General features: G+C 41.0%; 2 protein-coding genes across 10 annotated transcripts in view; one reads left to right on the plus strand and one right to left on the minus strand.

The window, feature by feature from the left end:
* ATG3 (autophagy related 3) overlaps positions 1–7,722 on the minus strand; it is a 28,776-nt gene extending 21,054 nt beyond the window's left edge. For both annotated transcript variants that reach the window (XM_001155234.8, XM_054680892.2), the window contains exons 1-2: positions 7,193–7,722; positions 4,149–4,190 (exon numbers count right to left, since the gene is read on the minus strand). In XM_001155234.8, the coding sequence (XP_001155234.1) occupies positions 4,149–4,190; positions 7,193–7,264 (114 nt within the window). In that variant the 5' untranslated portion in view covers positions 7,265–7,722. The remainder of the gene's footprint in view (positions 1–4,148; positions 4,191–7,192) is intronic.
* The window catches only part of SLC35A5 (solute carrier family 35 member A5), a 47,818-nt gene continuing 43,043 nt past the window's right edge, over positions 7,707–12,481 (plus strand). For 4 of the 8 annotated variants that reach the window (XR_001713537.2, XR_001713538.2, XR_010155706.1 and 1 more), the window contains exons 1-2: positions 7,870–8,004; positions 9,116–9,264. Coding sequence is in view for 4 of the 8 variants with exons in the window: in XM_063806992.1 (XP_063663062.1) it covers positions 9,135–9,264 (130 nt within the window). In the remaining 4 variants the exon portion in view is untranslated. Of the gene's footprint in view, positions 8,005–9,115; positions 9,265–12,481 lie in introns of all 8 variants that reach the window. The other 4 variants (XR_008547062.1, XM_063806993.1, XM_001155611.8 and 1 more) reach the window with 3 other exon arrangements.

Consider the following 12,481-nt stretch of genomic DNA (forward strand, 5'->3'; position numbering starts at 1 on the left):
TTCAAATTAATCTTGGAAGAAAAAACAACAAGTGCTGTTTTTTAAAAATTCAGTTTTTATAATTGGATTAAGTAATGCCAAAAGCAGTATAATGAAATTGATAAAGGTAAGGCTATCAGATTTAAATTGTCAAAATCCATTTTAAGGATACAAAAATGTAGACACATTCTTGCCAATGACTGAAAATACAATAAAAATCTGAAAAAAATTACTAAATAGATACAAGTCTATAATGTAAGTCTATTATATCACAGGGCACACTTCTTCCTCTTCCTCTTTTATTATTTTTAAAAATTTAAGTGATTTTGAAAGCTTTTTTGCACTTCTAAAAGAGAAATGCAGTGTCAAAACAATGGGAAAAAGTTAGAAGCTTTTTGGTCTCACTCTGAAAACACCTACAAAATTAACAAATTGAATTCTCTCTAACAAACCTTAGACTTCCTAAGTGGGCTGAATATTGTACAAGTTTTTGTTTTTCTTCAGAAATAAAAACCAGATTCAGGGAGATAAACTTCAACCATTTGAGAATTATCAGTTTACACGAACATGAGCTGATCTTACTGGCGAACAGAAATCCTGCTTATTTCTGAGGGCAGAAAATTTAAGTCTGTTAAGCATAACTGCAGTGTCCCAACTCAAGCAGGATGTGCATTGTCAGGCCTCTGAGCCCAAGCTAAGCCATCATATACCCTGTGACCTGCACGTATACATCTAGATGGGCTGAAGCAACTGAAGATCCACAAAAGAAGTGAAAATAGCCTTAATTGATGACACTCCACCACTGTGATTTGTTTCTGCCCCACCCTAACTGATCAAGGTACTTTGTAATCTCCCCCATCCTTAAGAAGGTTCTTTGTAATTCTCCCCATCCTTGAGAATGTATTTTGTGCCATCCACCCCCTGCCCGCAAAACATTGCTCCTAACTCCACTGCCTATCCCAAAATCTATAAGAACTAATGATAATCTCACCATCCTTTGCTCTTTTCGGACTCAGCCCGCCTGCACCCAGGTGAAATAAACAGCCTTGTTGCTCACACAAAGCCTGTTTGGTGGTCTCTACACACGGACGCGTGTGACACCCACATACTTGCTAAATTACTTCTATTTTGCAACAGCTCTAGCTTAAAATCTTGTATTGTTCATGGGTTTATTACACAGCAAAAAATTACAAAATATTTAATCTCTAATACCTTTGAGAAAGTATGCCTATATAAAATACTCTAGTTTAATTTGAGCATATAATTCTATCAAATAAGAATTCTAAGAATAACCTCTTTTAAGATGAAACATTAACAAGATATAGCAACTGGATTCCTGATAGAAACTTTATGTTTCTGTTCTTTTACTTCGAATAACCTTATTATTTAAACAGCCTAAGTAAAGACAAAAACCAAAATAAAAACAATAGTCTCTTCCCCAAATTTTGAGCACTTCGAGCTCATTGCAACCAGATGCTACATTTAGCTCTGTGGTTATCAGGAACTAATTTATTAGCATTAAAAGTAATAATTTAACTAAATGAAAGCAAAATAATTAAAAATAAAAAATTCTTTCATTGTATTGCCTTGAGGTAACAAGACTAACATTTTATCTCATAGTCCCTATAGTATCTTCTATTTAAAAACAAGAACACTAGGAGGCAAGAAAAACGAAAAACAAAAAACAAAAACAAAACAAAAAAAACACAGACTCGCACTGATAATACATGTGTACATCTGCCCTCATTAGCAATGGCCATCATAACTTGCTTCACGTGTTCAAATGATGCAAGATTCAAATTTCTAAATGATCAATATTGCTTGCAATAGCTTTCTCTTAGAGACTAAAAATGTTCTCTTATTATCTTTATTATCAGTATATAATACTGACCAACTCCAACAAGAATCAATATTTACATCTTGGTGAGCAATTCCATTCCTCAAGCTAACCTCAATTAATAGTATTCTACTTAATCAAGTCATACATACATCCAACATTAGTTTTTTCTTTGTTTTTTTGACAATACAGTATCAGATACTAGCTGCCCCTCTTTTTAAGCACAATACTGCCACACCTCTGAATGAAAACAAAAAGATAGCTGATGTCTGGCAGAAACTCAGAAACAGCAAGAGGAAACAAATGAACAAATCAACTCAGTATATAATATTTACACAAAGCAAATGATGCCTTCCCATTTCCTCCTCCAGGCTCATTCTACTCTAACTCAATCCTGTAATTGTGCTCTATCCCAACCCTGCATTATGTAATAGACAGCCAGCTGGGCTAATTTGGCCTTGGATTTTTTTAGAGAGGAAAATTCATAAATTGATTGATGTTGTAATTAAGTGTAACAGTTATTTATTCTAGGATGAATTCCTGTTTTGAAACTGCTTAATTCTATCCAATGACCACAGACTTTGCATCTCTAACTGCAACTATATATTCAACAATTAGTCATCTTCACAGAGGAAATAAAACCAAAGAGTGCAATAAGAACAGCATACTTTCATCTCCGCTCTTGATTTCAGATAAAGAGCCATGTTCAAATTACACCTCTGTTTGGCAAGAATGTTAATGATATCCTTAAAATCAAAACTTAGTTTTATTTGGCATTTGAGGTAATAAAACCTAAGGCAGAATAGGATCTTTACAGAATGTCTAGCCCACAACCGTTATTTTATAGATGAGGAAACATGAAGCCTCGGCAGGGATAGTTTAACTGATTTCCTCATTAGGAGAAATTACAGAAATAGGTCTAGAAGGCAGGTCTCCTAGGTTATTTCCATACTACCATGTGTCTTCACCAAAAACAAAAGACAATTTTAGAGAAAAGATTAGTTATGCAAACCATTTTTTTTTTTCAGACGGAGTCTCGTTCTGTCGCCCAGGCTGGAGTGCAGTGGCGCCATCTCGGCTCACTGCAAGCTCCGCCTCCCGGGTTCACGCCATTCTCCTTCCTCAGCCTCCTAAGGAGCTGAGACTACAGGCGCCCACCATCACGCCCCGCTAATTTTTTGTATTTTTAGTAGAGACGGGGTTTCGCCCTGTTAGCCTGTGTTCCGCCTGCCTCTGCCTCCTAAAGTGTTGGGATTACAGGCGTGAGCCACCGCGCCCAGCACAGAAACCATTCTTAAAACTCACAAGGAGCCGGGCGCAGTGGCTCAAGCCTGTAATCCCGAGGCAGGCGGATCACGAGGTCAAGAGGTCGAGACCATTCTGGCCAACATGGTGAAACCCCATCTCTACTAAAAGTACAAAACTTAGCTGGGCGTGGTGGCGCTCACCTGTATTCCCAGCTACTTGGGAGGCTGAGGCAGGAGAATTGCTTGAACCCGGGAGGCAGAGGCTGCAGTGAGCCAAGATCGCGCCACTGTGCTCCAGCCTGGCGACAGAGGGAGACTCCGTCTCAAGAAAAAAAAATTTTTAAAACCACAAAGATTTGGAACTAGACAAATTCCATCACAACTGAAAATTGAAAGATCAGTTAATTCTCTAGCTCCACACCTTGGACCTTAACAGCAGCAGCCTTATCATAAAATAAGGCTTAAAACGTTTGTTTCAAAACAGTGAATAAAGTTCTATTGCCAAAAAGTGGTGTTTTCATTGGCAGAAAAAAAAAAAATTCAAGCTTAAATAAATTGTCTCTTATTAAGAACAACATAAGTCTGATAAAACCATAATTATTCATAAAATTGGAGCCTGAAAAGGTTTTTAGCCCAGTATTTACTTCTCCACCGACAACGAAATAGAACTCTTAAGAGAAAACAATATCTAAGTAGTAAGCAAAGTTTTCCAATGAAAAGCATGAAAACTCACATTTGATGTAAACAGAACCAAGACACCACAGACATTACAGAGCTTACTGCACAGCTCAATATAACACCAATACAAGTCAAGGATAAGTGACATAGGACTCATTTTGATCCCTTCTTTCACCCTCATTTCTAAATAAAGAGGAACTACAGAGAAATATGAGAAGTGGCAAACTGACGGGGAAGTTACATCTTTTCTTCTATGGGAAGTAGAAATTCCCATAAATCACAGTCATAAAACCTAATTTTACTCAAATCAAAATTAAAGTTCAAGATGTTTTCTTATGAAGCAGAAAAGCCACCTAGTTTAGTATTATTGTAAAATAAAAAGACTTCAGTATATCTTCAGCACTCACCTCTTCTGGGGTAATTACACCCGTTTCCTTAAACTTTGATTCCTAAAAAAAGCAGAAAGAAAAACAATATTATATCATGTTTCACTATCAATTAAATATATTTTGGGGGCAATTATTTGCCTGGTGCCCTTCTAGGCAATAGAGCACATACAAAAAAAAAATTAGTCTATCTATCTAATCTATAATCTATCTAATCTACCTATCTACCTACCTCACTGGTATCTATCTATATCTATCTATCTGTTTCACTCACTGGTAATGACCACAGGAATATACAAGTCTAATGTAGGAAACAGACATGAAAATAATTATAATACTATCAGATCAGTGCTATAATAGAGTAAAGCTCTATGTAGAAACATTCTTTTTTGTTTTTTTAAGATGGAGTTTCACTCCTGTTGCCCAGGCTGGAGTGCAATGGCGCCATCTCGGCTCACGGCAACCTCCACCTCCCGGGTTCAAGTGATTCTCCTGCCTCAGCCTCCTGCCTGTAGCTGGGATTACAGGCATGTGCCACCACGCCCGGCTAATTTTTGCATTTTTAGTAGAGACAGGGTTTCTCCATGTTTGTCAGGCTGGTCTCGAACTCCTGACCTCAGGTGATCCACCCGCCTCGGCCTCCCAATGTGCTGGGATTACGGGCGAAACATTCTAAGATTTAAATAAAAATAAAGCCTTACAGTGATTCTGTGAAATGAACAAATACCTTTATTTTACAGCACAGCAAAAATGTCTTAAAGATGTTTAGACATCTTACAATTCAGCCAGTCTTATTTAAACTGAATAATGTTAGAAACCAAATCTAGAAATTATTTAGCATTTTCCCCTAATTCTCATCTCCACCAAGATACTGACACACTATTCTCTAAATTTTTCTAAACTTTATATGTAAGATTTTCTGGTAGAGTCTACAAAAATGAAAACACTCATTTATAAACATTATTCATTCAACAAATGTTTACTATGTGCCAGACACTATTTGAGGCAGTGGGGATATTTGGGGGTGAATAACATAAATACAAATTTATTCTTGCCCTCATAAGGAGTTTCAACTCCAGTTGAGGAAGAAAAGCCAAATGGTAATGAATAACATACCATAAAGAAAAATGAAGCTGAGAGGAATCTGTGGGGTGGCTGGGGAGAGATGGCCATTTAAAATAGAATGGTAAGAGAACAAAGACTTCACTGAATAATGACTTAAAAACCTTAAGGAAAGGAACATGCCATAAGGCTGTTAAGTGCGAAGCGCGTTTCAGATAGAGGGAAGAGCACATGCAAAACCCCAAACCAAGAGTGTGCTTAACAGAATAATAAAGAGATCAGGTTAGCTTAAGCAAGAGCAGTCAGGGGATGGAGCAGATGAGATTGGGGCCTCTACCAATTAAGCAGAACCTTAGAGATGATTGTAAGAACTTCAGTGTTTACTGCATGTACATACTCCAAACAAAACATGATTTTTCTTAATTTTTACTTGCTAGGAGAAGGCTATTACTTATTTCCTGAGGATTTTGTTCTTTCTCCTTGCCCTCCCTAAGCAGGAAACTGTAAGGATTCTCTCTGTAAACAACAGTTTGCACAGGAGTATCAAGGAGACGGTCATTCATTCTTTCCTTTTTACTAAAGACATATACCATACATACTGACATGCCAACAGTTCCTTTTCAGTTTGGTGAGCAAGTATGATGGACTCCTGAAAACATAATTCTACATCATACATTTTATATTTCATTTGGGCAGTCTCTTGCTCCTCTCTCCCGGAAACTAAAAAGTTGTACAATGGTGTATTATTAAAATACTGTATACCTAGGTAGATATGATATTCTGAAAAGTTAACATAATTATGTAAAAGCATTTGATTCAAATGTGAAAATTATTTTCCAATCTTAGTTTGACTGAATAATCTTAAAATGACTTTCACAGTAAACAAATGTAAGCAAAGCAACAGTTGAAATTCTCATTTATAATCGCTGGTTTATTTCTTACTTGGCCAATAAGTTATTCTTTTAAAAGGAGCTTTACAAAAACGTATTTGAAAAAGTATAGACCTAGTACTTCCCTTTGTCATGGAAAGGGAGCAAAGCAAAACTCTCCACTATTCTTAGCATATTAAGGTATTTCACCCCCACAGTGAGATTGGTACATTCTAACTGAAAGCTTAAAAGCAACTAGAAAAAAAAACAAAAACTAAGCAAGAACTTCCCATTAATTTACTATTCTTGCTCACTTTTCAGAAAGCAAAAATGAAGTTACAACAAAACACTCCAAAAGAGTTATAAAAGAAAAGCTTGAAGGCAGCTGTAGAAATTTACCTTTAAAAAAAAAATCAGTCACTACTGTAACAGCTAATGTGTCACAATTTTTTACTTTAAAAATGCTGTACTGTTGCCAATATATTTTTAAAAATTATACAGCCAGGAGGGTCAAACCGTGCCTTGTTATCACTAATAACCAGCTACGGCTATCTGAAAAGCTTGGGAAAAAGGTTTTGCTCGTTAGATGGGTTCAAGGTTACTGAATGAGAGAATGTTGCCAATTTCACCTCGTTCCTCTGAAATCTAAACGAGTTGGGATCGCAGTCACAACTTCCCCACTACAGCGGACTTTCTATGAAACTTAAAGGAAAAGTGACCTCACCTCAGGTCTCTTTTGACCTCTGTGTCAAACACTAAATTCATTTTTTAAAGAGAAGCAAAATCCTTGCTTAAAAAGGCTAAAAGACTTCCAGTGTTTGGATTTAACGTTCTTCAATCTACTCAGCCTCCGAACACCCTTCCAACCCGACGTACCCGACCGCGCAGAGTTATGACGGGAGAAGGCAGGAACACGCACAGAGCGTCGCTCCAAGTTTACCCCTGAGGAGTCAGAAAGCCCTAACGAACAGCCGGTTAAGACTACGGGTGGGGGCTGCACACTTCCCTGTGTCTCGAGCCCTACTGCCTTCCTACACCTTGCCCCGCCGGAGAAAGCGGGGACTCCTGCGGCGCCTGGTCCCTGAAAAGTCGAGCATGTGCCTGACAGCTCCCGGCAACCCTGGCCTGGCTTACCTTGAGGACCGGGGTCAGGTACTCAGCCACTTCCAGTGCCTTTCCCTTCACAGTATTAATCACATTCTGCATCCTGGGGCCGGAGTAGCGGCCGGCCCCGCGACGGGATGGAAAGTGCAGCCGTGTCAGGGGCCAGGGAGTCAGAAAATGTCCTCGCTGCCACCGACTCGCATCAGCACCCGGCTGGCAGCACCCGAGGGGACGGGACGCGACGGGACGGGCGGGACGAGGGGGCGGGGCGGCAGGCACCGCGCGCGAAGACGGGGTGCGCGATCCTCGCACCCCAGGCAGCCCGCGACGGACCGGACCCAGCTGTCACCCAGCCGCGAGGGAGGGCAGCGGGGCCGAAGGGAGACCTGAGGTGAGAAGCGGACGCACATGCACCCCTCGCCCTCTGGGAGCTGTCTGTCCTCGCTTTGCTTCACTCGCGCCCCTTCCGGCTTCCCTTCCTTCTCACTCTCTTGCCGTAGCTACGCCGCCACCGGGGCCTCACGTGACACTAGACTCTCCCGGCACGTGACGTGAGAAAGGGGCCGGGCTGGGGCGGGATAAGCCGCTTCTCCCCTCCTTCCGGAAGCGTAACACTGAACGCGCCTGCGCAATGGGTGTCGGGTCCGCTTTTTCCCAATCCGGACGTAATCGTGGTTTTTGTTCTGCAATAGGCGGCTTAGAGGGAGGGGCTTTTTCGCCTATACCTACTGTAGCTTCTCCACGTATGGACCCTAAAGGCTACTGCTGCTACTACGGGGCCAGACAGTTACTGTCTCAGCTCTAGGATGTGCGTTCTTCCACTAGAAGTTCTTCTGAGGGAGGTAACCGCGCCCCGCGGGCAAGGAATTGCGCCTGCGTCTGAGGGGAGGGTGCGCCAGTGAAGAGCCCTACTGCGCATGTGTGACTAAAAGGGTATTCCCTGACTGTGAAGGGAAATCTGGCCTCCTCCTGTCGGGGAGGCGTCCTGTAGGCGTGCGCCCAATGGGGCTGTCAGTATTGGCATTTCTCCCCACTCCCCGCAGGCTCTATGCGCTATTCCTACAGTACGCTGGGAGGCTTTGGGCGAGTTACTTACCCAACCTGGGGTTTAGTGTCCTCAGCCTATCAAAAGAGGGCCTTAGATTCATTGATTTCTACGATCTCCTCCGTTTCAAACACTAACTAGTTCAGTAAAACTTTACAGCAGTGTTTCAGATATTTCCATTTTGGTCGTTATTGTAATGAAGTCTGTCCTAATAAGCTTTTTCCTCCGAGGAAAAAGAGGAGGAAAATACAATTCTGAAAGCCTTATCTTACAGCAAAATTATTTACTAATAAGAGTAAAAGCGAGGCCGGGCGCGGTGGCTCACGCCTGTAATCCCAGCACTTTGGGAGGCAGAGGCGGGCGGATCACAGTCAGGAGTTCGAGACCAGCCTGGCCAACATAGTGAAACCCCGTCTCTACTAAAAATACAAAAATTAGCCGGGCGTGGTGGCGGGCGCTTGTTGTCCCAGCTATTCGGGAGGCTGACGCAGGAGAATCGCTTGAGTCCGGTAGGTAGAGGTTGCAGTGAGCCAAGACCGCGCCGTTGCACTCCAGCTTGGGTGACAGAGCGAGACTCCGTCTCAAAATACATAAATAAATAAAATTTAAAAATAAAAGCCAAAATTGCTTTGAAGAATTCTTTTCTGCTGTTGCAAAGTGTCATTTGCTCACCTGCTACCTTTGTCAGCAGGTCTAATCTGGTTCTACGTTTTCTGTCTCTAGAGTACTCCCTCTTATCAGATTTTCATTTTCCTTTTCTCATAGTTTCTTTATGCCTCAACTTTCTTGGTGCTGATATAGTCATAGCCAAAATTTTTTAAAAATTCCTTTTTTGTCCTCACAATCAATGGTATTTGCGTTTAGGGTCTGCCAACAAGGTCGTTCATAAAAGTGTTTTTCTCTTTAAGGTAATTAAAAAACAGTGGAATGGAAAAACAGTGCTGTAGTCATCCTGTAATATGCTCCTTGTCAACAATGTATACATTCCTGCTAGGTGCCATATTCATTGCTTTAAGCTCAAGTCGCATCTTACTAGTGAAGTATTCTGCCAATGAAGGTAAGTTAAGACTTGGTATATGCATGGAGCACTTCCATCTAATCACACATCTCTCTCTTGTCTTTGGTTCTCTTATATATAACATGGAGATAATAATGCCTTTTGCTTCATGTGAGTGATAAAGCATGTTTAAATTTGATTATTTAACCTTGCATTCCTCGACAAGAAAAAATGTTTGATAATGGATGAAATGTGAGTCAGTCAGATACAAAAATCAAACCCTTTGGTGAAGAACCAGTCGTAACATTTGACTGTTAATTCAATCAACAGGTGTTTCTGGACCTATAGCAAAATGTGTAATTGCGCCTTATTTTGAAGTAGAAGGATATATTTGTTTGGTCACTTGGCATTTGTGAGGTACTTACTATTGTAATTATTGTATCAATGGTAAAGTGTCAGCATTGTATTGTGCGGTCATATTGTATCAACAGTATAAATTATAAGCTTTGATAAGTATGTATTTAAGAAATCTATTTTTTTATGTAGGGATTTAAGCAAACACTTTAATTCCACAAAACTGTATTGAGTACTTCTTACTAGTTATTGAGTGAAGGGGTGGGTTGCCCCTCCACATCTGTGGGTGTTTCTCGTTAGGTGGAACGAGAGACTTGGAAAAGAAAGGGACATAGACAAAGTATAGAGAAAGAAAAAAGGGGGCCCAGGGGACCGGCCGCTCAGCACACGGAGGATCTCTGCCAGCCTCTGAGTTCCGTTAGTATTTATTGATCATTATTGGGTGTTTCTCGGAGAGCGGGATGTGGCAGGATCATAGGATAGTAGTGGAGAGAGGGTCAGCAGGTAAACACGTGAACAAAGGTCTCTGCATCATAAACAAGGTAAAGAAGTGCTTTGCTTTAGATATGTATACACATAAACATTTCAATGCCTTAAAGAGCAGTATTGCTGCCCCCATGTCCCACCTCCAGCCCGAAGGCGGTTTTCCCCTATCTCAGTAGATGGAATATACAATCGGGTTTTACTCCAAGACATTCCATTGCCCAGGGACGAGCAGGAGACAGATGCCTTCCTCTTGTCTCAACTGCAAAGAGGCGTTCCTTCCTCTTTTGCTAATCCTCCTCAGCACAGACCCTTTACAGGTGTCGGGCTGGGGGACGGTCAGGTCTTTCCCTTCCCACGAGGCCATATTTCAGACTATCACATGGGAAGAAACCTTGGACAATACCTGGCTTTCCTAGGCAGAGGTCGCTGCGGCTTTCCACAGTGTTTTGTGTCCCTGCGTACTTGAGATTAGGGAGTGGTGATGACTCTTAACGAGCATGCTGCCTTCAAGCATTTGTTTAACAAAGCACATCTTGCACAGCCCTTAATCCATTTAACCCTGAGTTGACACAGCACCTGTTTCAGGGAGCACAGGGTTGGGGGTAAGGTTACAGATTGCAGAACAAAATGGAGTCTCCTATGTCTACTTCTTTCTACACAGACACAGTAACAATCTGATCTCTCTTTTCCCCACAATTGAGGATACGTACAATCATGATATGACCTTTAATGGTCTACTACTTGGAGAGTCAGATGTGTACCTAAGTCTCTACTGCAGTTAACATTTACCTGCCAGGCACTAGGCTAAGTATTAGCAGCAGGTTCAAAGTGCATAAGATATAGACCTTGTCCTCAAGACTTAGTTTATTAGGAGAGACATGAATGTAAACACATCATGAAAATCCATTATAATAACTGCAATAATTGATATATCCTGAAGATGCAGAGATTGTCTAGAGGATAAAGTTATATATTCTGTTTGGTAGGGGATGATGTGGAGTTCAAATGGATCAGAGAACACTTCGCTGATTAGAAGTCAGTTGATCCACTAGAAGTCAAGGTGAACAAGGGGATTCAAAACAGAGGCAACAGCCTGTAAAAGGGAACAGAGGCATAAAAAAGCAGGATATGTTGTGAGAACATGTAGTTTGAAATTACCAAGCAAAAAGTTTAAGGACTCGTAGCCAGGCGCAGTGGCTCATGCTGTAATCCCAGCACTTTGGGAGGCCAAGGCCGGCGGATCACTTGAGGTCAGGAATTTGAGACCAGGCTGGCCAACATGGTGAAACCCATCTCTACTAGAAATACAAAAAATTAGCTGGATGTGTTGGCGTGTGCCTGTAATCCCAGCTATGAGGGAGACTGAAGCAGGAGAATGAACCAGGGAGGCAGAGATTGCAGTGAGCCGAGATCATGCCACTGCACTCCAGCCTGGGCAACAGAGCAAAACTGTCTCAAGAAAAAAGAAAAAAAAAGTGTAAGGACTCAGAAGAAAGAGAAGGAGTGGTTGGCTGGAGAGAGGTTGGTAAGTCTCAGATTTTTAAGGACTTCGTATTCCATGGTAAGGAGCTGGGACCTTAGTCTCTAGGCCAGTCTGAGGGATAAGGGATACTTGAAGGATTATAAATAGGAGAGTAAAATGAGGGACTGTTACGGTAGCTGGATGGCAGTGGAAAAGACAGGAAGCTCAATAGCCAGTTAAGGGGTTATTGCAAAGTAAAGCCATAGGTGATGAAGACTAACTTAGTGTTTTGGAAGTAGTAAGATAAATAAGGAGTATTCAGAACATAGAAAAGACAGGATTTGGAGAATGTATTGAATATGAAAATTAAAAAAGATAACATATAGATCCAAGGTTTCTGGTTTGAATGCTGAGTGGATTGATGCTGTTCTTAGCTGAGATGGAGACTATTAGGAGGAAGAGTAGGTTGGGCAGAGTTTGAAAAGATTATAGTTGAAGAGGTCAGGAGCTATGTCCCTACTGCAGTTTTCTGCAGTATCTGGCATGTCATGCACATGAGGGAAATGCCAATTATATGAATAAATAGGAGGTAGGTTTTTGTTTGGATATTTATAGTGGGCAATAAGTTAAATGTTCTAGAATATAGATTTGGGGACATTAATGTCAAATTGATATTTAAAACTTAAGGAACAGAGAGAGGACTCATGCAGAATGAGAAAATAAAGAGGGCCAAACTCCGAGGAATGCCAGCATTTAAGTGACATGCGGACACCAGAAAAGCATTAAGGAGACATCATTAGCGATATGGGATAACTAAATGCACATGACTCATAGAAAGGAAAGAAAGTTTGAAGACTGAGAAAGAATGGCAACATCATGATAAGCTAAAGATTAAAGGATACCCTTTAGAGTTAAGAATGAGAATATGTTTGATAATCTCAGAAAGGAGTTAGTTTCAGAAATCAGATTACTTGG

This window comes from Pan troglodytes, chromosome 2 (genome assembly GCF_028858775.2).
Source record: "Pan troglodytes isolate AG18354 chromosome 2, NHGRI_mPanTro3-v2.0_pri, whole genome shotgun sequence".
NCBI classification, from domain to species: Eukaryota; Metazoa; Chordata; class Mammalia; order Primates; family Hominidae; genus Pan; species Pan troglodytes.